The 26,577-nt window shown below is 39.2% G+C and overlaps 1 protein-coding gene across 1 annotated transcript in view; it reads right to left on the bottom strand.

Annotated features, from left to right (window-relative positions):
* The window catches only part of LOC139717354 (cadherin-23-like), a 197,374-nt gene that overhangs the window by 45,775 nt on the left and 125,022 nt on the right, over positions 1 to 26,577 (bottom strand). Inside the window, exons 39-58 of the mRNA XM_071628860.1 lie at positions 24,724 to 24,849; positions 23,854 to 23,932; positions 23,253 to 23,365; positions 22,580 to 22,759; positions 22,040 to 22,189; positions 20,796 to 20,886; positions 19,729 to 19,868; positions 18,926 to 19,050; positions 17,611 to 17,710; positions 7,744 to 7,846; positions 6,768 to 7,009; positions 5,918 to 6,086; positions 5,197 to 5,342; positions 4,576 to 4,894; positions 3,452 to 3,750; positions 2,891 to 3,092; positions 1,889 to 2,062; positions 1,118 to 1,371; positions 775 to 876; positions 126 to 227 (exon numbers count right to left, since the gene is read on the bottom strand). Of these exons, the coding sequence (XP_071484961.1) occupies positions 126 to 227; positions 775 to 876; positions 1,118 to 1,371; positions 1,889 to 2,062; positions 2,891 to 3,092; positions 3,452 to 3,750; positions 4,576 to 4,894; positions 5,197 to 5,342; positions 5,918 to 6,086; positions 6,768 to 7,009; positions 7,744 to 7,846; positions 17,611 to 17,710; positions 18,926 to 19,050; positions 19,729 to 19,868; positions 20,796 to 20,886; positions 22,040 to 22,189; positions 22,580 to 22,759; positions 23,253 to 23,365; positions 23,854 to 23,932; positions 24,724 to 24,849 (3,216 nt within the window). The remainder of the gene's footprint in view (positions 1 to 125; positions 228 to 774; positions 877 to 1,117; positions 1,372 to 1,888; positions 2,063 to 2,890; positions 3,093 to 3,451; positions 3,751 to 4,575; positions 4,895 to 5,196; positions 5,343 to 5,917; positions 6,087 to 6,767; positions 7,010 to 7,743; positions 7,847 to 17,610; positions 17,711 to 18,925; positions 19,051 to 19,728; positions 19,869 to 20,795; positions 20,887 to 22,039; positions 22,190 to 22,579; positions 22,760 to 23,252; positions 23,366 to 23,853; positions 23,933 to 24,723; positions 24,850 to 26,577) is intronic.

The following is a 26,577-nucleotide window of genomic DNA, read 5'->3' as shown; positions in this document are numbered from 1 at the left end:
CTCATTCCATCAAAAAGTAGAGGCAGTATCTACTGTCTTGAAGAGCAAGATTCTTCAGTAAAACCAACTACAACAAAATGAAAACTGCACAGGACATCCAGAAGCTTGTTTCAAAAGGAACTAACCGAGGTGGATCCCGGCGCCACACCGCCCCCGTCGGCAAAGACGGTGAAGACATAGAAGTCCTCCGTCTCTCTGTCAATATCACCATCCACTGTAATGACACCCTAAGAGGAGGAGATAATAGACAGGATTGTCATTCTTTTAATGTGTAACATTCAAGACATATGATAGGCAGAAGTCCTGACTATACAGACTTACCCCCTCCATTCCTGCAAAGTTTCAGCTATGGATGTACACTACACTTGGTATTTGTTTAAGAACCCAGGTGCCGAATACCAAATCTATATCAAACTATGAAATATATTTCATAGTGGATAAAATATGAAAGCTGACTGTGTTTTTTGAATCACCAATTTATTTCTATATTGAATCATCATCATTAAGTAACATAATTTAGTGTGTAGGACATTCTCCAGCAGCCTTTGCAGTGTAGATACAAGACAACATCAATGAGCAGGACACATCCATTGTAGATTTCTTGCCATCCTTGCAGCCAGTACATATGTTCTACCAAATCTAATGTGTTTTCATATCAAGTTTAGTTCCAAACTGAAAGTAAATACTCATAGTTGAGGAAAGAATCAAAATCAAGATGATAAAACAATCGATCAGAAAGAGAGGATCAAAGAGTGGTATGCAGCATCAACTTACAGTATTCTCAGCAATCTTGAAAAGGTCAAGAACGGCGGGACTGGAGTTTGGATCGATGGAGTAAGTGATTCCCGCAGAGGAGCCTCCAAGTGTGGCTGAAACCTGAATAGCAAATGTATAAAGTACATGAACTGCTGTAAAATGGTACAAGATGATCGGAGTGCACGTTCCAGGACTCCTATCAATGCATTCAGCAAAAAAAAAAAACAAACCAAAAACCAAAATGAGCAAACACACAGCTTCTAACCTGACAATGCCATTGGTAGTGACATGGTTTCAGAAAAATCCACAAAGGCACACTCACAAGCTTAACTCAAGTAAGACTTCATCAGCTCAATTTTACCTGATTGATGAATGTGTCAACAGGAGCATTCTCATTAACGTTGAAGTTGTAGCGGGGCAGGCCAAATACGGGCACCAGAACTGTGGCATCCACAACCGTTACAACCACCGTGCCGGTGTTGGAGTTAAAGGGACTGGCCTGGTCAGTGGCCCTGACCGTCATAGTGTAGTTTCGGGAGCCACTGTTGTCCGGGATCGGGCCGGAGACGAAGATTTGACCGCTGTCTGGATTGATGCTCAGGAATGATGGATTGTCTAAAGTGTTTAGGAGAGAAGAAGAGATCAATTTTGTGATACCTGTGTCTTCTTTTTGGAGGCATGATGAAGCTTATAATGCATATATCAAGACTTCCCCTAGATAATCAGAAAGTCATCAATTTCATTCAACGCGTAGACTACGTAGACTCAAAACTTTGTTTCTGGAAGACCATCATTTATGCAAACCATGAACTGAAACCATGGACAGAGCCTCAACAAGTTCACAAAGTGCAAATATTTGCTTAAAGCAAAACTTGGACAGGAGCTCAAAATTGAATTAAAGTTGACAAAGGTAAAAAAGAATCCTTTTCATAAGTTGCCTTTGAAATGCCTCTATGACATAAGCAAGTAAAATCAAAGAAGTGCATTTGATGGTACTATCAATTTAATATGCTCTGTGAACAAGGGCAAAAGTGGTTCAAGATGTGATAGAAATTGAGTTCCTGCAAATTGTACATGCATATCCAATCAGATAATTCCTTTCTTGTATATGCTTCTGGTCTTCGAAACCTACTTATCAGGCTGTACTCCACTGAGCCCCCAAGGTCCAGATCCAGGTCCTGGGCAAAGACAGTGACCACAGGAGTCCCAATGGGAGAGTTCTCAGACAGGTCTGGCCTGAAGTACAGCTGCTGCCGGAAGGTCGGAACCACGTCGTTGACGTCAAGGACTGTGATTGTGACTGCGGCTGTATGCATCAGGAATACAAATATGTAACAAAGATGTTTTTAAGAGTCTTTGCAAGTTGTAAACATGGCTGTTGTTCTGAGACGATAAGCAGAAATGTTTGACTGTCATTGAAGTGGGGTGCCAACCTCCCAACATGGTTGAATTTACATACAAGTAGCTCTGCATCACATGCTTTATCTCTAGGTAGCAGTCACTTTGTTGAGATTCACAATTGCAAACAAAATTTACATTGCATTTGTGTGTGTGTGTGTGTGTGTGTGTGTGTGTGTGTGTGTGTGTGTGTGTGTGTGTGAGTGTGAGTGTGAGTGCGTGATATCTTACATTCAGAACATGCTTTTTCAAAAGAGCGATCTGTGGAGAATTGTGCCTTCATTGGCATCTTGCATAAAACAGGGAGGTGGAACTTCCACCTCCCTGCATAGAATGAGCATATTCTTCCACATGGCTTCATCTGAGAAAATCACAGAAATTTGCAATACTTACACATGTTTTCTTCTTCGAAAGGCATTGCAAAAAAACCCCAACAAAACTTTTTACGCTGGTAGCACTGCAGGATCTTGTAAGGGTTAACAGCTCTTATTGAATATGCAGTGACGAAAGTCTTAAACCAATGCAAACCCAACTTACCAGTGGAATTGATGAGAACCGCATAAGACAAATACCACTTAAACTAATGTCATAATGGCTCAATGGCATAAGAAATGAAACATTACTGTCTCAAGTTAACCCTTTCTGTCCTAGGGTCTCTGGACAGTGTATACAGTGCGTATGGGGTTTTCTATAGCTGTGCCAATCAGCACTCAAAGTTTACAAAGAGTTAACTCACCCTGGTCCGTTCCGACCGAGAGGTCACTGTTATAGGCTTGAACGATGAGGAAGTAGCTATCCTGCATCTCCCGGTCCAGGGGCGTGGCCCCGAGGTTGATGTTGCCGAAGTTGTCGATGGTGAACATGTTGTTGGTGTTCCCGCTGATGATGCGGTAGAGGACGATGGCATTCTGTCCCAGATCTGGATCATCAGCAGTTACCTGAAAAATGTGCAAGACACATTTGTACTTATCATTTCGTGTATAAATTTTGTGGGTTTTTTTTTCCCTTATGAAGTAATCACTGCAAGATTTACATTTACTGTTACATTGTATTGACATGCAGGAAAAACTTTGTAGAGATATCATATATTATCTTAACTGCTACGTGTAAGAGTCATACACTAGGTTCACTCTTTTCTTTTATTATGATTCCTTAGAATTTTGGATACAACAAAAAATGGAATAGAAATGGAAAAAGGAATCAAAGTAGCAAATGGCCCACTGACACAGATACATACGCATAAATAATTCCTAATGAATTGAACATCTCAATCAAATGGAACAACAAAAAAACTTACAGTGAGTATCCTGGAGCCGGGTTGAATGTTTTCAAAAACCGATCTCTCGTAGGAAATATTGCGGAATGTTGGTGCGTTGTCATTAACGTCAGTCACGATCACGGACACCGTGGCTGTTCCCGTCATGGGGGAGCCGTTGAGTGGTGTGTCAACAGCGAGAACAATCAGGCTGTATGCATCCTGCGTTTCACGGTCGAGCGCCGCGGAGGTCTCCACGACACCAGTGAAGGGATCAACGGTGAACGGACCCTCAGTGCGCCGCAGACTCTGGAAACTGTATATTATGTTTCCATTGTTTCCTGATGCAAAAACATTTTAATAGGTAGTGATGTAAAGAAAACTGAAATCTGAGGGCACTTGCAGCTCTCTATATAAAGTAATTTCCTCTATTGTTTTCCTAGCACATGGAGAAGGTAGACACTTTACTATTCATGGCATGGACTTCTTTCATCTGCAAGCTAATACTTGCCAGTAATCCTCAAATTTTTTTAGTCTAAAGTTTACATCATATATCAACAAAGGTGAATAATGAAATGAAAGTGAGATGATTCAAAATCAATCATATCAATAAAAGAGAATATTCTCATTCACGCCACTGCTCTGAGTAGTGGCAAATAATGAAGCACACTCCCTGAAATCACCATGAATGATCATTAGTCTCACACAAAGACATAAAGCAATAAAAGAAACACAGCCGGGAGAGACTCAACCACAGCAGTATTCATCATTTTCTTGGCACAAAGCCTTAAGCAAGACTAGACTCACCTACCTTCTTCTTCCTCTTCTGTTTCCTCTACCATGTATGTCTTTACTATCATAATTGTTTTCAGTTTTGTTTCATGTTCATATTCTTGAATTACTGTCAAAGATTGAAAAGAAATTAATTCCTGCATGAACAGTTCACGGAAGCCCTTCTTTACATCTATTTATGGGATCATGTTCAGAGTCTTTAATGACAAAAGACATAAAGATTCAACATTATGCCACATACATCAACTAAACAAAATGCTTATCTCTATTGGATCATAAAAGAACCAACTATAACTACACATGAATAAAACTTGCCCAAACCATTGCTGAGGCACGCCTAAGAAAAAAACATTTTGTTTTATAGAAGCACTCACCGTTGTCTAAATCTGTTGCATCCAGATCAACAATGAGTGTCTGGAATGGCGAGTCCTCGGGCACTGTCTCTGTGTAGATCCCCTGGGAGAAGACAGGTGGCTGATTATTGACATCTTCAACGGTGATTGTCACGGTAGCCGGTAGCGAGGTCTGGATGCCGTCCGATGCCACCACCGTCAGCTGGTAGACCGGGGTAGCCGTCGCATCCAGCGTGGCCGCCGTCGTGATGCGTCCGTCCGTGGAGAAGGTGAAATCGGGACTGTTCGGTGTGAAGATGTACGTCAGGGTGCCGGTCGTGTCGGGATCATTTGCAACAATCTTCAAACAACACAAGGGAAAGGTGACAGGCATACATAAGCGCATACAGGTTACATGAATTTCTTTTTGACTGTGGAGAATATGGGTAAATGGATTGCTGACAATACACTGCAACAGCTATAAATTACATATTTCCATTAAAATTCCATTAAAATTACAATAAAATTACAATTATTAAATTACATATTTCCATTAAAAGTCAAAAACAGTACGTGATCTCCTATGTGACATTGAGCAGACATTGCATTCATTCTCCTGCTCCTCGGCAACGACAATGACTATAAATAAATTATAATGCGCACCTGTCCCACAAACGTGTTCAAGTTGGCATCCTCAGACACGGTGAACTGGTAGGAATCTTGAGGTAACACGGGTCTCTCGTCATTGGCGTCCAAGATGTTGACAATGACGGTTGCTGGTGGGTTGGCTGCCTGCTGGGGAACACCGTCTGGTAGAGAGAGCGGTAAAAACGAGATTATGACTTTACGTAGGGATAGTATATGTAAAAAATATATATATATATATTATATATGTATGGTATATATTTACATATTTTGGGCGTATCTGTGTATATAAAGTAGGAATATTTAAATGCAAAGTTACTTATTCTATTACAAAAACACAAACTCATGTTTGCACGGTGCCCAGGCAGTCATATTACTGTCTGAAGAGACACAAATAGTTTAGACTGAGTTTGGCGGTGGAGCAAAATTCCAGGTAGTTTTTTCATTTTTCATGTGATAAGTTTGGGGTTGTTTTTTTTTTCAAACCACCTCACATTTGCATGTGCCCGTTATCAGATATTTTGTACAGCATAGCATCTACCAGTTGTATCTTTCATTCCTGACATGCCAACATTTCTTTGGCATAATGGCCAGACCTGAATACATATAGTTATCAAAAAGAATGAGCAGAACATATTCTACCACTGAGAGTTACTGGGTGTGCAATCTTGTGAGCAAGAACCCCTGTGACGAGTACCACATAGTGATTGTCAGGTTTAAAAAGTGGCTGTTGACTTACTGTCGATGGCAGTGACAAGCAGAGTGTATTGTGGGGTAGTTTCCCTGTCCAGCGCGCCTGCCGTCCGGATGTTGCCTTGTGAATCGATGATGAAAGGGAGGTTGTTGCCGTTGGTGATGGTGAACGTCAGGTCTGCATTTGTTCCCTCATCACGGTCTGTAGCATCAACCTGGCCAAGGGGAAACATATCATGTACATGCATGTCTTGTTTTGATTACTGGACAATTTCATGGGAGTCCCAAAGTCCAACTGGTGCCAACTTAATTGGGGATGGGATTTACACACATAAACCCTTATTGCAGCTTAATCCGTTGAGTGCTGATTGGCTCAGAAAACCCCATATTGTTGTACACCTGGTTCAAAGTCCCTGGCACGGAATGGCTTAAAGTGAATGAATCTCCTTGTGAGTAATCTATGCATTATTCATGATGTTTGTATCAATAACAAAATTCAATGATCTTTTTTAGTATTGTCACACAAAACAGAGTATGAAATTTTGAGAGAATACATAATGCAGGGAAATATAGAGCATGGTTAGGTTTCTGAGTCAGTGCCTGGAGGCATTGCGATCTAAACAGCAATTGGCACATTTAAGCACAATCTATGAGCAGCATTTTGTGGATCTGGAAGGGGAAAGGTCTGGGAGTAAAAAGAAACAGGAGAAACTTCACAGAACATTCACATTTTCCATGTCAAAACTGGAGGGCATTTTTAGGTTTTGTTTTGTTCCTACTATTTTGAATCTATAGGCAAAATCATATTGATATCCGGGTTAGTGGAAGGGTGCTATGAGAAGAGATAAATGCCCTTTTAATCTGGAAGGATGATCCTGTATACAATGTAGCTGTACCTGCACAACAAAGCTGTTAGGAGCCGAATCCTCTTGGATGGAGACCTCATAAGTGAGCTGATTCCACTGCGGAGCGTTGTCATTGAAGTCCTGCACGATGACTGTGAGCAGGGTGGTGGCCAACTGGGGAGGGGTGCCCCGGTCAGTGGCAGTGATGGTCAGACTGTGCTGCGGCTGGACCTCGCGGTCAAGCTGGCGCAAGAGCGTGACGTCGCCGGTGACCGGGTTGATCTGGAAGAAGCCTGGTTGGGCAAAGAAGTATTGCAGAGGTGTTAATAATTTATCGCATATTTATTTTTATGTTATATTATTTTTTCAGCAAACTTCATGTGGACAGACCCAATCTGGCTTGAAATTCCCACTGGTCCTCGAGTGGATCAACATTTTCACCAATTTAAAGTTCTTTGATACTCAAACAAATCAATGGTTAAAACAGATAGATATTGTGTTTCCTGATGAGGTTGATAACCATTCTCAGTCAACATCCACCCAAAATTTGTGAGTTTGTGAATTTGCAAGACAACACATTCAGCATATATTCATTTGCTTTTTATGCAACTTTTGGGGGCACGTGATCTCCTAAATTCGCATGTCATAATACTGGTTTTAGCTCAACCCACAGACAGATAGTCATTTACTAAATCCAATTCAAAGTCAATACCAAATGCATATCAAAGGTGGGAGAGTACATAAACTAAGTCCTTGCTGATCTGTGGCAAACTTAAATAACATGCACCTGTTTCAACCACACTTTGGTAAACGGTCACCAGTAACCCTTCATCTGAACTAAAAATACTGAAGAAAGGATGTATGGTGCTCTCTATTATAATAAAATGCACTGGTCCATGGTAATAGATACACTTACTTCGGCAATTTCTACTATCAACTTTTTAATTGTCTATTTGTCCAGTAATTATATGGGGGGGGGGGGGGGACGTATGAAACTATCATAAAAGTCAAAATCAGCTACATGTACCTCCGTCATTTCCGGATATAATGGCATATGTCAGTTGATCCCCTTCTGGAATATCTTCGTCTGTGGCTGTGATCCGTGTGACTGTTGTTCCAACCTGGGCAGCCTGCAAAAAAGGTACATGATGCATGTTAACATTATACAGTCAGACCATTATGTTATGTTACTCCCGCACGCAGTGCGCACGGGGCCGCTTCGTGCGGCTGCGTGCAGGTTCGTGCGATCTCGCACGGGAGCGTATGGCTCCGTGCGCCCCTGTACGCGCCCGTGCGTAGTCGTGCACCTCCGTGCGGATCTGCACGCCCCCGTGCAAATCCGCACGCCTGCGTGCGGATCCATACTCCCTCGCACGCTGTCGCACGGACCCGTGCGGGTCTGGCGCACGGACCCGTGCGGCTTTGGGGTGCGATTTCGCACGGCCCCGTGCCGCCAGTGCTTGGTTCCCGCATGATCCCATCTCACCTACCTGGTTCCCGCAGTGCTTACACGGTACGTGTGTATCAGGTGTATACCGCGTGCGAGTCCATGCGACATTCCCCGGCCGACAGTTTCAGCGCAAGCGTGAAATGAGACGATTCCCGACAATACAAGGGTTGTTACTTGCGCATTGCCAGTCAGTCGGCAAGCCGAAAAAAACCCGTCTAGAATATCCAAGTTCTCGCACGGGTGACCTCGAGTTGACCCCGCAGATCATGATAACTGAGTTACGTTTTCACATGATTTTTTTTTTTAATTTGACAGGTTAAGGTTAAAACCTGAATGCAATATTGTTTAAATTTTCCAAAAGCGACATGAAAGGTCATTGACTTCGTGCATGGCTAATTCATTACCGATGTCCCGGAAATAATGGGTACACATACTCGTTTAAAATTCCCCTAGAAGTCTTCTTTTTCATTGTAGGGCACTAACGAACGCATACCATGTAAAAGGAAAATTATCATTCAGCTATAAGATAATGCCTAAGGTGTAACGTGATGATTAGATGGGTCAGGAGCCAGCTGAAATCATAAGGATATCATTCCTTTACTCGGCACGAAATCGCGAAAATATTGTACTGTCCCACATGTAGAAATTGACGTGTTCCCTGGATGCCCTTTGTGTGTTATGAGCGACCCCAGCGTAACTGACATGGTCAATTATAAGCGTCTACTAGCTGTGATATACTGTGCTTGTGTCTGTCGTTGGGCATCATGTACAAGTAGCCTATTGCCTCTTGCTTGGCCTCTCTCTCTCTTCTCTCTCTCTCTCTCTCCTCTCTCTCTCTCTCTCTCTCTCAACAAGTCATGATTCACTTTACCCATTATGCCTAATCGAACACGACATGATTGAGGTAACCGCGCCTTTTTATTCTCATAGTCAAAATCAAACTGATTCTTTACATAATTAAAAAAATATTCTTCATATAATTTCTCAAAATACTCAAAAGATGGCCTCAGTCAAAACTTTCTACAAAGATTGCATACGGCAATCTTTACGGCCTAAACAAGTTTTTTAGAGCTATTAGTTCACCCTGTGACGATGACTTCGATTGCGTTTTGAACTTGTACCGAACTACTTTCAACCCAACTATTACCTTTATAGTTCGATTGATGAACCAGTCATTTGAATTCATAACCGACATTCGTAATCGTAAGCACACAGTAACAAAATACTGTCAATAACAGTTGGAAAATGCAAATGCTATAATAATAGCGCGAAATACACGAGTAACGATTATCTTCATACATTCTAATTCCCAAGTGATGTCGCTTCGAAAATGACACTTGGTTTGGCTACTGCTTCAAGCAAATAAAAGGAAAAGGAATGGGATATACTTCTAATGATAATATCACGCCGTACAAGGTATTCCACTGTATTTGGTAATGTCGGTTACGTTTCTGTGCGCTTTACGTACGGAAAATAAAAGGCAGATTGATGCTATTAAATGCTAACACAACAGCTTTAGCAAGCGCGATAAAAGCGATAAATAATAAGGGAAATGTGCCTAGGATATGGCGGGAATTCAGAATGTTACGGCTGTATACAGCTGCAGCAGAGCAGGCACGAAAGCAGTCGTTGATGCTCTGCAACATTACGACCATGTGCATTATTAGAGGGTTTTTAGTACACGCAAAGAACACGCGATCTGAAAAGACGACTATCGTTAATTAACTTCATCAACTTTCTCTACTGATGCTGTCTTTTGAATCCCCGCCTACAATGGGTTCTCAGGTTCTATTCACTCTAGGTATTGGTACTTGCTAAACGCATCTCCTTTAGTTTCCATTAACAACAACATGGGAGGAGAATGGAAGCGATCAAGGCCCTCGCTAAAAGACGCTTGTTGTAATACGCATTGCGTGCCTTTCTTTCTTTCTACTGTTTCCTATTGTTTGTGAGTTAAAAACTTGCGGCAAACTAAGTCACCGCAGCGCTTACCGACTCATTCATGCGGCGGCAGCGGCACGGACACAAACGCACTTCAGTTTACATTCGGGCTGCCGTATTGGTCAGAATAGCATACACCTGTCCTGCGATTGGGTCATTATCTTACACACCCAAGCTATCGCCGTATACGGTAGTGCGTGCGATGGAGCGTAAACGCCGTCGCTAAGCAGGACTGTTCTATTGTTTCGTCCCGTGAAAGAAACAGGTTGTGAGCTTGAACATAGCCCGAACTTTGAGAGCGATTTTCTCCGTTATTTTGAAAATGGACTGACATCATAAGCGTAGTTAATATTCGTTTCTATGATCCATAGGGATGTCCAAATGAGTTGTATTACATATCCGTGTAAAGCTTAGAGTCTGTAGAATTCACATATAGGCATAACTACGATTTCATTTTTTGCGACTTTTGACTCATTCCGACGGAGCGCATTACAAATGTGCTCGTTGATCTCTTTTATTTATCCCATGGAAACCTAAAGTCATATCTGTAGGCAGACATAATGGATAATTCCAGAAAGCAAACTTCTTATACGAAAAAAGACACTTCTGTGTGGATGGCAGGTACCGCAATAGCATGGATTTTTCAGATTTAGTTATCATAAGTTGTCAAAGAAAGCAAGAAAGATGCAATGATTTATTTGAATATTGAACATCCCATCAGGCTCTTGTCAACATTATGAAAGGGATAATTGCTGAAACAAAACCGAGAAACAAACTCAAATGAAAGATTGGTCTGCGAAACTCAACTTCGATGTTGCTTGAAGTTTTTTTTTCCTTTCTCTCATACTTATGAATGACAGTCTGATTATGTCATTTAAAGATCGTTCAAATAATCTACTTGGCCAACGAACCAAATAGAGGATATTCTATATAACATTCATGCAACGCAAGAGCCGATGGTTATTGCCTTTATGGGGTCCTATGTATTCATCATGGTGAAACACAGCCTAACATATGCGAATGTTTTACGCAAGAATATTTTGAATAGACCAGGTGGCTAGAGTATCAGGTTACATTGTACCTCATTGAATAGACAGGATGTTGATACAAAGACATTCCTAGACGCGCTCGTAGAAAAGTCGGGGATTATGAGCATAATAGAGAAGTTCAAAGGCCGATTACAGACGGTCTCTTTTTTCTGCACCGGTCCATAGAATGCATTTGCCTTCGTAGAAAGCGCTCCAAATTTGCGACGGGTGATTCAATTTTTGCTAGAGATGGACCTGTGATAACCCATCGCTTCAATTGAACACTTTGTTTAGGAGCAAGGTATTTCGGGCAATAAAAGCATGAAGTGTTCTTGTCTTATCTCATGTGTATCGATGTAATCAAATGTTGTCATGCTGCTATTGAAGTGGTTTATTCACTTATCGTGCCGGTGTAACATATATATATATATATATATATATATGAAGAGTTTGTTCGCAAAAACCGATAAGTCCATATTAGCCAAATGGAGATATTTGCGATTAAAGGTCAAGAAAAATAAAGAGAATAATAAGAACATTTTTGCTTCTTTTGACCATAACTTCAATAATGTACCTTTATTTCGTAGTGACCAATATATCATTTAAAAGGTGTTATTTAGTACATTATGACAGACACCGTACTTTAAAATCTTCAAAAATGGACTTATCGGTTTTTGCGAACAAACTCTTCATATACATATAAGCATATACATGTGTATCTGCTTTTAGGTAGGACTACATTTTTTCATTCCATTAGACTTCGTGAACTCATGCAAATTGCAGCATTTTCATATTCATAAACGATTGCAGCAAATGCTCATTTCCTTTATACATTATGATTATTGAGTGAGATTAGTTCTTCATTTCTTTCTTGTCTTTTATCGGGGGATGACTGGTACAACATGTATAAACAATAAAACAAATATTGAGTTACACTCACGACATAAGAGAAGAACATTTCAGCAAAATTAGCCGTCTGTTATGAGAGATTGAAGAATACCAGGAGAAATGTTGGTTATTTCAACAAAAATATTGTCTTTTCCTTAATTTCTCAAGTGATGTAATAATTTTAGGCCTTCAAGTCTGTGTGGCTTGTGCTTGTCATACTTCTATGATCATGTCGGCTTCTTCTACAGCTGCTGGAGTATACGCGATGGCCAGCCTTTTTTGTTGCTAAATTGAATTAACTTCTGCGTCGAATTCGGGAATGTTCACCTGCGACCCTGTTTGAAAAGACGCTCTCTCACATGGAGACGAATTTGAATTGTCTATGGGCATTCTAATTTGAATACGTTTTTTGAAGTGATAGGATATAGTGAGAGGAAACTGAGATTGAATTATGAACATATTCATGGCGCTATCTTTTTTTCTTTTATTTTGTCGACGAGTTTGAATTACCTAACTGTAAAATTAGAAAACAAACGTACACACACACACACACACAGAAAAAAAAAATGACTATGAAACCTTCGCATAATGTTAAACCATTTTAAACACTCGAATATGCCATTTTCTCTTCCTTTGTAATACATTTGCCTCGATTCGTGCTCCTTCTTTTTATCTCATTGCATCACATTACTTTCCTTTCCAGCTATCCACTATGTCTTCTTCATTCTCATCATCTTCAATTAGTCGTCTAGATTGAATATCCTCATTGATGGTGGCGATCACTTATCCAAGATACCTTGCCCGTATTATTGTATAATCTAATAAGATATCACCATAACACAGATTATAGGCAAACCTAGCCGTGTATAATATTTCATTTCGTTTGCAAAAGTGTGTTCAGATTACCATCCATCGAACAAAATTCAGAAGACCAGCCTATTTTATTTTTCTCTCTCCAGCTCTCAATCTTTCTTCTTATCGCATAGACTCCGATGTTTCATACGCAGACCTGAAGAGCTTATAAATGTTCCGTCAACTGACTTGAACATGTGTCTTATAAAATTATATAGTTGTAAGTGTATAATATATATTCTCCTCCCTTTCTCATGTCTCTCTTTCTCTCTCTCTCTCCCTCACACACACACACACACACACACATATATATATATATATATATATATATATATATATATATATAGACAAAACAATAATCTATCCCGTTTGCTGATGACTTTTATCATATACATATCACTGTGTAAGATTTAATCTCACTTGATGTGTATATGAACAACCCGACATTACGGTATAGGGTTGTAAGTGAATCGTGATTGCACATAAAATTTGCAACATTAAACCCGACAGGAAACCTACAAATGCGCTCGTTGATCTCCTTTATTGATCCCATGGAAACCTAAGTCATATAATTATGGTCGAAATCTGGAGGCAGTCATGATGGATAAATTCAAAAAAGAAAACGTCTCTATACAAAAAAAAAAAAGATAAATAAATAAATAAATCATGGATTTCACAGGTTTAGTCATCATTAGTTGTCAAAGATTGCGAGAAAGGTGCAATGATTTATTTGAATATTGAACATCCCATCAGGTTTTTGTCAACATAATAAAAATTGTTGAAACAAAACCGAGAAACCAACTCAACTGGAAGATTAGTTCGCGAAACTCAACTTCGATGTTGCTTGAAGTTGTTGTTTTTTTCTGTCATACTTGTGAATGACGGCCTGCTTATAAGATCGTTAAAAGAATCTACTTGGCCAACGAACCAAATGGAGGATCCCTGTATAGCATTCATACAACGCAAGAGCAGATATTGCTACTATGGGGTCCTATATTCATCATGGTGAAACACAGCCTAATATAATTACGCACGTGTATTACGCAAGAATACTTTGAATAGACCAGGTGGCCAGAGTATCAGGTTACATTTTACCTCCATGAATAGTCAGAATGTTGATACAAAAACATCCCTGGACGCGCTCGTAGACGCCATCTGAAAAGTTGGGGATTATGAGCACAATAGAGATGTTCAAAGGCCGATTACAGACAGCCAGTTTTTTTTTTCTGCACCGGTCCATCGAATACATTATAATGAGGTGCTTCGTATGTATTATGTAACCTCTTTTTACGGACCCCAATGATTTAATGGTTGTTGGGAATCGAATGTGCAAGTTCTCATGTGGTTGTTACCAACATTTATCATAGCATTTATACTTCGACAATGACATACGCTGCAATAAAGCGAGAAACAAGACATATGGCAGAAGTTTTTTTTTTCCTTTTCTATCTCTTTCTCTCATACGCTTAGCATTCACGGGAAATTGTATATAAAAATTACGATGTTGGGTATTTTGATGCTTGCAGCATTTTCAAAGAAACCTTGGGATAACTAGACCGGTGGTGTAACGTAAAACATTTTCTTGAATAAAGAAACGATTCAATCAATCAATATATATATATATATATATATATATATATACATATATATATATATATATATATATATATATATATATATATATATATATATATATATATATATATATTTATATATATAATGCCCGTGTTTTGTTTCAAGCACGACAGCTAACAGCGCACTTGCTCCTATGTGAATAGTCGTAGCCTTCTTGTGGGTAAGGGGATGCAGGGGGCGTTCACTCAACAACAAAAAAAAGGGGGGGTCAGTTCGTTCCTTGATTTTCATTTCAGGTAGACTAGACCATGGACCTGCTAGGTCCATGACTAGACTAATGATTTTATCAAAACCTTTGGCTGGAGTATGACCTCAGTACTGTATCGATACAACAGACATTTCTAGAAGCCTGGTCGCGGATGATGGCTTTCAGAGGTGTAATCCGCCTTTCATGTGTGGCACAATGCGTTCTTTTAGTGAGGGTTACGTCATATCAATTAGTGGCGGAGTCAAGTCAAGAGCTAGAATAATGTTTTTTCAGATGCCGATAGCCCGAAACAGTTTTGATTAACGTAACAATCTCCCGAGGTTGTTCTTTACGGGTTAGTTCTCCCGTCAGCGCAATGGAACAATGCATGGTTAACAATAATCCGATACACCGGATGCGAGGTACAAGTTGTATGACAAAGAAGCATAAATATGACATGATTGTGCTTCATCATCAGACAGTGCCAAACTAGGCTGAAAACAAAACCACACCGTACATAACGCTATCGATCGGCAAATCGTTCCAACCGCCATGATGGATGCTTATTTACCCACATTCCCACAATGCACTAAGCCAGCTTACCAACATCCAGTCAACATCCAACATTAGGCAATTACACATGCACGCGAATGTTATGGTGAAGTAACCAGTCACAAATCGGATTTTCCCGAGGTATTTGTTCGTTTGTTTGTTTTTACGATACTCGCGGGTTAATCGATCATTATCAAAGGGGCATGTTGGTGCATAAGCCATCACAAAAAAAAAAAGTTTTAAATCCACATATGACTTCGCTTTCTTCTAGCAATCTAGTAGTTGACAGTATTTTGCCAAGATTACAAACCTATCGAGACGGAAACTGTTGATATACCGACCTATCCTGCAGCGACGATGTTCTTTTTTTAATCTCCCGCTTACGACAATGTGTAAGCTCTACATATTATTTCAAGGCTTTGGGGAATATCAGAAAGGACAAAGAATGTGTGTGTGTGTTTTTTTTTTCTAAGAGAGGCAAAAGTAGTAAAACTACTAATACACCATACTGATAATGTAACAATATGGAACATCTACAATGTACATTTATTATTACTTTTTGAGTCATCATCAACATCATCGTCATCAACAACAAATGGTTCCCGTAATGTAATTGTACAGTAGCTTTTCTCTGTTGTTGTTGTTGTTGTTGTTGTTAATTGTCATTATTACCATGATTATTTCTACGCTGTTCAAGTTATCGAGTGATAAAGACACACATACAGCCACACAATTTTTCCAATTTCTTTTCAAGGAGAGATACATGTACACAGTCCCCACGGTGATGGTACTCCATAATTTTAGAAAGATTAGCAGTGATCTCTGCAATGTAGAAAATCGTCCATTTTTGGACAGGCATGAGTGTTTACATGTACTACGCAGTTGCACACACTTGTAAGGGCTTTCATTGAACATTGTACAGTGTGTACATCGTATCGTCTTCTCGCGATCGCTTGCAGGCACACAGGCATGGGCACGGATCCACAGACATGGACACGCAGGCGCACACATAGTCATGAGCACACACTTACAAAGGGGATATTATCATTTACAATGCATGCACGCACGGCCTCCAATGGATTCATGCATACTAGTCCACTGCCTGGACTGCCTTCGTATACGGTGTGTACTATTATGGTGTGTATGGTATTAGCAATATCGCACACGGAAATACCGTCGTTGAGGGTGTGTAGTATAAGGAAAGACCAAGTGTAGATCTTTTCTTTTTTTTCCGGGGGCAGCAATTAGTGGACTCGCGCGATGCGTGGACTGTCGCGATCGAGAAGACTTTGCGCTACCGCCAATGAGGGCGGATGAGAGAGTGAGAAAAAATATAAGAGTCCCGTATCGGGACTAGCAGGATGCTGGATTCGCACGGACTAGCACAGTAGCGTGCCAACACCACGCACGGTACCGTGCCAACACCTCGCACGGTAGCGTGCCAGATGGTACGCACTCGACGGTGGCACGCAGCCGCACGGAGGCGCACGAGGTCGCACGGGGTCGCACGGGGGCGTACAGAAGCGCACGCACCCGCACGAGGCCGTACAAAATGGCACGGAGCCGCACGCACCCGTGCGAAACCGCACGCAGCCGCACGAAGCAGCCCCGTGCGCAGTGCGTGCGGGAGTAACATAACTTAATGGTCTGACTGTAGTTATGATGAAAATTATGATAATGATGATGTTAATGAAAATTTTCAAGACAATGATAGCAACAATAGTAGTAGTAATAATAATAATAATAATAATAATAATAATAATAATAATAATAATAATAATAATAATAATAATAATAATAATAATAATGAAAATAATCATTTTATTATACTATTGTGAAGGACAATGTATCATAAGAGGGAATTTTAATGGTATGATGGTAGTGAAATAGGAAGCTGGATGCACTTTGATATAACAATGCAGCTCATCCATCCATCAACACTTTCTTTGAAAATGTATGCCAATTAAGAGAAGAATTTTCTTCAAATGCTTCTTGATATTCTTGATACAATTTGGATTACCCAGGTATCAAAGACAAAAAGATAAAGAAAACAACTCATTGATTTAAAATCTACATGGAGATGTTCTGGGCCAAGCAAACTTGTCATATGCTTTCCCCACACATACAGACCTACAGATTTTGTATTTGTGTGCACATGTACAAAATCCTCTCCTTCTGTCATTATTTTCAGCCTTTTGAGATTCATGATTTAGCACACAATATTGATTACAATTTACAATGTGTATGAACAAATAAAATTGAGTCTTTCATCATTATCCACATGTTTAGCTGTGCAATGAATGAATGTAACTGCATATTTCTTAAAAGGTAAGGACATCTAGGAGCAATGATATGCCATACCTCACTGATCGTGATGGTGTACTCATCCTGGCTGAACCGCGGAGGACTGTCGTTGACGTCGTTGACAGTTATGATGACGGTAGACGTGGCGCTTCCGATACTGAAATATACGTGATACGGTGGTGGACAGTAGATGAAAAAATCAAATACAAGTGTGCTATGTGGTTGCATGGCAAGCTACAGAATATATAGAGAGAAGAAATCCCTTCCCTTAATCACAAGAGTATGTATTATCTCAAAGATCTGTTCCATTAATTTTTCTCTTTCTAGGCACTGCCCATGCCCTGACGCCATCTCATTCGATAAATGTCTGTTACAGAACCTTAACCCTAACCAGGCCGGGCTTTTTGGCCTGTTCTGTGGCCAGGAGAGGGTTGATTCAACGCCCCCCCCCCCCCCCCCCCCCCCCCCCCCCCCCCCCCCCGAAAAAGCAATTGACCAAAAATTGGCACATACATTACTTGTCGCATAATCTACCAAACTATAAAAGAAAAATTTCAGTTTTCATTTTTTATATTTTATATTAATCAATATGCGAGAAATCATACATTTTGCTGTAATTCAGAAAATAAAGCTAATGGCAACCTGATTTTTGGTGACATTATTCCTTGTAGCATTCCCAACAACATATTTGAAAAAGAATCTGGTATCAAGCTTAAATTCTTTTGCATTCTACTGTTTTATGAATTTCTTATGTATTTCTTTGTTTTTTGACTTCTTGTTTTCTTCGTTTTTTTTTCTACAAAAGTTATTACAGAACCTATTTTAAGCATAATTATGCTAAAATTAATTGATTTCAGCAAGTGAAAGTGAAAATAATCATATCTTTTTGAATAAGGTGAGAAAACTCAATTTGCATAGACTTTGTACACAAAACGTTTTTGAGCCATTTATGGTCTGACAAGCATGTATAAAAGGTCATGCAGCATCGTAACGGTATGTTCGATTTTCGTGAAAATGGTGTCATAAGATGTGCAAGACTTGAAAATAAAAAGTCAGCAAGCGGCGCAGTCAAAAAAATTCGCGCGGCAGAATGGTCGCAAAAAATGTCAAGGAGGGGGAGGGGGGTTGATTCAACCCCCCGGCCCTTTTAGGGTTAAGGACATGAGTTGGTTTAGGGAAGGGCACATCTGTACTCACTACTGCATGCCTACATCTCTTACTACTGCCTGCAGTATCATCATTCTGATTAAATTAAGAATTACAGCCAGGAACATCAAAACATTTGCTGGCCACCTAGAAGATAAAAGACAGAAAGAGCAAAAAACTTACATGTACTCGTCCTAGATGGATTAAAAAGAAATGATATACTCACGCAGGGGGGAAAGCCGATGTGGGATTTGTTGCTGTGACGATGAGGGTGTATGTCGGGGGTGCATTGGGTCCCACGATCTGATTGTTTGTGATGACACCAGTGGTGGGGTTGATAGTGAACGCAGTCTGAAAAGTAAGACAGAGAGATGCAGGGTATGATTTCTATTTATAGTTTTCTTCTTCTTCTTTCCTTTTCTTTTAATGATCTATGTGTGTCATGAAACACTTTTTTACATTTCATGCAAGCATTAAATATCCTTGTCAACCTCTTTCTGGAACACTACGATGATCTCACAAGGTGCATTATGATGAGATGCAAACGTTTAGATTGTTTTGGTTTTTTTTTTTTTTTTACTCACATGCCAACCCAGGCATTATAAACATTTTTTCGACAATGTCAAAGGATTTTTCAGATCATTACAAATATTCATACATTGTATGTATCACAGGCAATATAAATATTTGTAAAAAGTGCAAAATTCACAGCAAACAAATACATACAAGGAGCAAGTTTTATCTTATACATCCTTTTAACAGACCAACCTGATGACTCATATAAAATAGCAATTTTAACAGTTTTGGTTTGAGTTTCTGCCACAGAGCTAGAAATTCATGCACTATTTTTAATTTTTTTTTATTATGAACTGTGTGGAGTCCACAGATATGATGGTGCATAGACGTGGTGGAAAATGTGAACAAATGAGGATATGTACATTACTAGACTCATGAAACACATCTACAGCCCCTACTGTCTATGACCCACAATTGTGTGTGTTTTGGTTTTTTTTTTTAAATGATGCTCACATTAATGTTTCCTCCCGTGATGGAATAAACCACAGCAGCATTCTCCCCCATGTCGGGGTCAGAGGTCATGACCTGGACTACAAATGTTCCCGCCTGATCGTTCTCGTTGATGGAGCCCTGGTAGAAACCTTCCGCTGGCACTATTTCAATGATACCGGGAAAAGAAAAAGAAAATCATGATGTACAATGAACTGTGAGTGACTGATTACTCATCATCAATGTAAATTATTCCTATCATATATTTTTTCCTTCCCAATATAATTTAATTTTTGAATGCACTCTCTTGGGAAAAAAAAATTGCATGCATGCACCATACAAACTTACTCTGAAATGACTATCCCCTAACTTGACAGTTCCATGGAATGTTGAGGTACAGTATGTATGCTTATACGGATGTAATGGAGTGTCACATGCCTGTTCCTATACTCACAAATGTTTTAATTCTGATTGACATTGGAAGGCCCTGGTTCATAGCACAAGACTGCATAACAATGAAAGTTTATTTAAAAAGGGATTTTGTGACTAATGGTCTCGTGTCTGCAGCAAATAGAGATACATTTATTATTTGTGACTTTCAAAATAGCACAGCTCTCTCACACCAGAGGGCATCACAGAGTATCATTATACTGATGATGGGAACATGAATTTGATGCAAGATAGTAAGTAGTCAAAGCCCTAAATGAGACACTGGAACATACAAATGTCACAGCTGGTCAGAATCTTGCCTTTTGGCATGAGTAAGCATTCCACATGGAAAAAAAATGTTGTGTTGTTGTTGTTGTTTTAAAGAAACGAAGAGAGAGAAAATGGGGCCCTATGAAACAAATAATTAGCCCCCCCCAAAAAAAAAAAACAACAACAACAACAGCAAACAAATGAAACATAAGAAGCCCCATGAAGCAAAGTAATAGGAAAAGTACCAAGAGATGAATCTCAAAATATGTTAAAAGCAAACAAACCAAAAACCTGGAGTCATAACAATCTGCTACCACTCCATCCAAGACAGAGAATTGCTGCCTCTGACACCCACATACAATGTAGAAGGAATTTGTTTGTCAGGTACTTGCCATTAATGAACGTTGGATTGTTGTCGTTGACATCCGTGACATCGACAGTGACCATAGTCATGTCCTGACCATCACTATCTGTTGCTACCAGCTAAGGGGGGAGGGGGGAGAGAAAAAGTGATGAAATATTGGCAACTCTGAGCTTAATAAAAAAAAGAACATCAAAACAAAAAACAAAAAAAACTTTGAGGTAATAGCTATACATAAACTATAAGAGAAAGGAACTGCAACCTAAAATGCAAATTTCAAAATTTGTGTTTCAACACTGCAATTTATATGCCCAATACAAATTTTGCACTGGAATCCTATGTGCAAAAAACATATCTTGGAATGTTTGAAATGATGTCTTTTCTTCAACTCTACTTCACCTGAAGACAGGAAGAGAAATGCAATCAGAAAGCAATGACATAGATTTTACATTACTTGATTCACATCAAGCATTGAAAAAAAAAGAAGATAATCTTAAATTCTCCTAAATGTTGGATTCTATTCACTTCCTCACAGTGACTTCAGGTTATCACTGCATGTTACAAATGGTTTCCAATGCACTTGTTGTATTCCAATTGGAAAGGAAGACATGCTAATTTGTTTGGTGGATATTGCATTTGAGACCTGTGGTCCAGATACTATGTATGACAGCATATGGCTACCTTTTAATATTGTTAAAAACTCTATTCCTTTGACTGGATTGTGCATAGAAATCAAACATGATGGGCAACCACAAGCACAGGGAATGAAAAACAGATTCCATTTCACTAGAAGCAAAGACTCAAAACCAATTGCAGCGGCCAGAATGAGAGCGACACACGAAACGGAAGAAACAAGTGTGCGGCCGTTCCATGGTAAAAGGGTCTATCTTGAGAAATGTTACTTTGGAGAAAAATGGGTTTAAAGTTTGGTGTATTTGTATGTCTGCCTCTTTTGTTAGTAAAGAGAATGGCTTGTGAGTGTTATGTATTATGAAAAGATAAAAAATGAAATATGAAAAATACACCAAACTTTAAACCCGTTTTTTTCCGAAGCAACATTTCTCAAGATAGACCCTTTTACTATGGAACGGCCGTGTACTACATAAGGACCATCCCTCCCATAACCCCTCCCCCATTCTGATTTTGACACATGCAGACACAGATGCAGATACAGACAGACAGACAGGCACACACAGACAGGCACACACATAGCATACACACTGGCAAGTGGCAACAGATGAATTCCTAAAAAGTAAGCATGGTTGTCCAGCTCACCTGGAAGGCATAGCTCTGCTGGTTCTCGTAGTCGAGCTGCTGCGTCAGGAGCAGGGTGACTGTCCCACTGCCTACCACCTGAGTGGGGGAAACCCTGAAGGGCACGCTGGCTCCATCCTCCACCGAGATAAAGATGGTGCTATCCGTGAACTGCGCATTGAAACAAGGAAGGAAAGATGAAAGGACGTAGGTAGAGATGAAAGGTGTGTTATGTTATCAGATGATGGTGCATATATACTTCAATTTACATTTACTTCCTAAAAACTCATTTTTTACTGTCTTTAGACTGTTGCCGTTATCATTAAAGGGAATTTACCTGACAGTGAGTTCTGTCCATAGTCTCTCTGGATATGGATTAATCTTCATCCATATTCCTATCTTGATTGACCTCATGTACTGAAATACCCTGCAAAAAGTTCACTTAATGAGTAATATGGTGATCTTTGCCAAATGTTGCATTTCATTTCACTCTCTTAATCCATTCTCATTGGGATGTATGACCAGAGTACATGGGTACTGAGAAAGCGTGCCCAAGCTTACCCTGTCCCCGTCGTCCACCACTATGCTAAGAGGAAGCTGGAAGTTGACCTGTGACGATTCTGGGATGGAGGTGGTGTAGGAATTCTCCTGGAACAGTGGAGGCTCATCGTTGACAGGCTGGATGGTTACATCGAAGCTCACGAGGGCCGAAGCAGATCCACCTGGACCGCTCTCTGTCGCCTAAAAGATTGATTAAAATGCAGTAGGAGAGCAGCTAGTGGTGATTCTACAATCTTCAAAACTGAATAAATGTGTTATAGGACAATCAAATTATACATGAGTTGTCATAACTTTTTAAATGCATATTTTACAGTCTGAAATCAATGCAAGTGACTGCAAGTGTTTTAATAAAAATGAAATAACTTAAAGAAATATATGTATGCCAGAAGCACAGATATGGCATTGAGATCAAATTTTAGTTCTTAAGAACAATATCAAACATGAAGATTAGCTTGGGTATTAATATCACTCAAAATGAATGAAAATGAAAGAGGAGCCCCAAATTAATTATTCAATAAACGAAGCAAAATTAAAGCACTCCCTATGAAAACAGCAGCAAACTCTACACCATACATAAAAGAAGATTACTGCAGTAACTTAGGGATCATTGGATCTGCAAGATGGCTACTCGGATGAAACCTGCAAAAACATGATCTCCACATTAAGAACCTACCCTGACAATAAGGGGATACGCGGTTGGTAGAACGGGGTCATCGACGTCCATTTGTGTGGCGACTGTGATGACACCGGTGTTCTGGTCGATGGTGAAATAGCCTTGACCATCAGCTGTATTGCAAAAGAGAGGGAAGGCTTATTCATATCTATTTCCCACAAAATTAATCCCCTCCCCTTTCCCCCCCCCCCAACCCTTAAAAAAAATTGTGTCAGACTTTATTCACATGAGAGCTCTCCATTGCATATAGGTAAGGATTACTTAAGTTCTGTAAAAAGTATGAATAACAGTAAATGCGAAACATATTAAGTCATTTGATACATGTATTTGTGTGACATAGAGAAATAATCTCATTTCTATCAAGACAAGATTTTTTTTTAAACTAAGAAATATCATAAAGATTGAACTCATCCTCTAACAATGTCCCCTTCATATTGACATCAAAACTCACTGAAGAACTAAAAATAAACCTTCTCCAAAGTATTTATGTACATTTTATGTTTGATCAAAGTCTATTGAATGTAATGGAAGTTGAAATCTTTAGCAAGTACTGAGGAAATTAGAAATATCATGAACTACTTTAGGAAATATGCTGACTTACAAACAACAAGTTCGTATGTGATGGTATTCGTGTTGACGGAATCCGGGTCCACAGCTGTGATAGTTTGAATGACAGAATCCTGAAAAACACAGATGTAAATTATATGATATACAATGTAGATAGTGCAAATGAACACACACGCAAGGAGAGAGATACCTTGAATGAAAATAATGACACAAAAGGAGAAGTTCAGTACAAATTGAGTGAAGACATAATATGTCTTTATTTATTTATATATCATTATGGTGCTGTATGTAGTGTCTAATATAATAATATATTGTTTCTGTTATATTCCATCAAGTCATTCTTTTCGTCCAAGCATCTTCTGTTGCTGTCTTTTACTTAAAAGCTGCTACTGCAGTTTTACTATAATTTCACTTGCATTTCTCAAAAATTTCTAAAATATAATTTATGCACAATGTCACCTAAGAAGTGATTTGGAAAAGCTTTGTTTTTATCTATATTGTTATTCACATTAAATATTCAATGTGTATATTGATTAACTTGTGTACTGTAGAATCCTAAAATGTACAAGAGGTCAAACAATTCCTAACAGTACAGATATCTAACCCTAACCCTTATACAAAGTCATTCATCATGCATTACCCCATTGAGGACGGGCTGATTTTGCTACAACACACATTCCCACAGACCCCTGCCCGAATATACTCGATCGGGACTCGTCCTCAATGGCTTAATGCAGTACTTCAAGATTTGTTCACAAACAGACTGTTAAACTTTGCATGTACTCTGACATTACAGATACGTACATATTGAGCCCAACTCAGAGATCTATACAAACTCTATCCATTCGGTATGTTTGGTAACATGAAATTCCCAAGATCCTGAATGATGACACTGTTTACTCACCACAGCCATCGTCTCTGGTATGGTGACATCATAGGGAATGTTGATGAATTCTGGAACAGTGTCCTGCACATCGAGAATGTTGACTGTCAGGGTTCCTGTGCTTGTCAAGCTGGGACTTCCATAGTCCTGGGGGAAAAAAAATGAAGGCATATTTTGTATATCGTTACAGCACACATAAACATTTCATTTCTACCACCAAAAAACAAACAAACAAACAAACAAACAAAAGTGGGAAAAGCCTGGTTTCATGATTTTAACAAAGAATAGCACACAAGAAACTTCCCTGTCTTTGGAATGCAACACTAAGAAACAGCAAATTTACTATCAAATCCCTGGGACTGTTTCTTGATCTTTCTGTTGATTTCTTTTTTCTAGTTGTCTGTAATACTTTTGATTAAGAAAAGAAAACCCAGAAAAACAAGCAATTGCACACATCAAAAGCAAACAAACAAACAAACAAAAGCAAAACAAAACAAAACATGGCAGCTCTATTGTAAGTATGGTCATACTCTGTATGTGTATGTCAGTTCACACATGATTGGGATACCATGTTTGTATATTTCAAAATCAATACAATTCTCCGGCATGATCCTGACTAGTCTCACTTACAGCATCACAGTTTTGTTGACTTCACTTCATGAGATCCATCTGAAAATTACCTTAATACACTGCTGTGATTCATATACAGTGAGACAACAAATGTTCATACAGACTGGATTCAAGTCTACCATAAAGTCTGACAAAGCACATACATGAATACAACTTTGCACTAATCATCCATACAACTGCCTTTTCTCTGCAAGATAATTATGGTACTGTAAGATGCTACAAAATGGACTTGCAATAAAAAGAGAGAGAGAGAGAAATAAATGGATGCAATGGGTCATGGACTTTGGAAAGCACAGCATCATTTAGAATATCTCTGGATTTCAGCTTTCCCACAAATGTCACCCATGATTGCACATCGAAGCAGAGAAGAGAGTCTAGGGCCAGAACAGAAATGCCCTTTTCATCACTAGTTCAACAACAATGAAAAGAAGAAAACCCTCCCTTTCCCACTTACAGAGCTTTATCTCATTTAGAAACATCCTTCTAATCACGTTTCATACCAATGAATCAAGTTTTATTTGTGAGTCCGACTACAAACTTGAATTACATTCCTCTAGTCACGTGTCGCAAATTCTGCCTCAATACAAAAATCCTTATTTCCGAGGAAATTTCTGGCTATATCATGCATCCCATCCATTCATTAATGGTTGCAAAAGACCTGGACTTCAAATTTATGGTGCAAGCAGCACACAAGAGCACACAACACAATCTGAATTCAATGACAATACAACACAAAAGTGAGATTTTGTACATGAGGAGTTCAATTCAGCAAAATGATAAACTCAGCACTGCAATCTTGATTGCCAGTATCATATTCATGTACTGTTATACAAAACACAACAACAAAAAAACACAGCATGCTCTAAGTTCTACTATATATTTCAATGATGTTGAATACGAATGTATTGTGCTGATTAAAAAGTATACTGATCTTGTTTGATCGAAGGTCAATAATACTTTTATTCAGCAGAAGTTGAACAACTATAACACGATAGTGGGTTGATTAAACATAATGATTGCTAATAGCTATGAATTGTGATTTAATATACCCAGTTATATATAAGGGACTTTTTACTAAACCAATAGAATGTCGATTTGAATTTTGCAAAAAAAAAAAAAGTTTGAGGAAAGATTTACATAGCAGCAAATATCTGTTCCCCTACACAACCTGTATTGATGATAGAAGTTCAAAACACATTGATACAAATTGACCTGAAGAAAATTGTGTCTAAAGAAAGTTTTATA

Source organism: Diadema antillarum, unplaced genomic scaffold (assembly GCF_040938485.1).
Source record: "Diadema antillarum isolate AM-2024a unplaced genomic scaffold, OU_Dant_1.0 scf00000074, whole genome shotgun sequence".
Classification (NCBI taxonomy): Eukaryota; Metazoa; Echinodermata; class Echinoidea; order Diadematoida; family Diadematidae; genus Diadema; species Diadema antillarum.
Note: the sequence above shows the minus strand (reverse complement) of the source record. Positions and strands in the feature narration are given on the sequence as shown.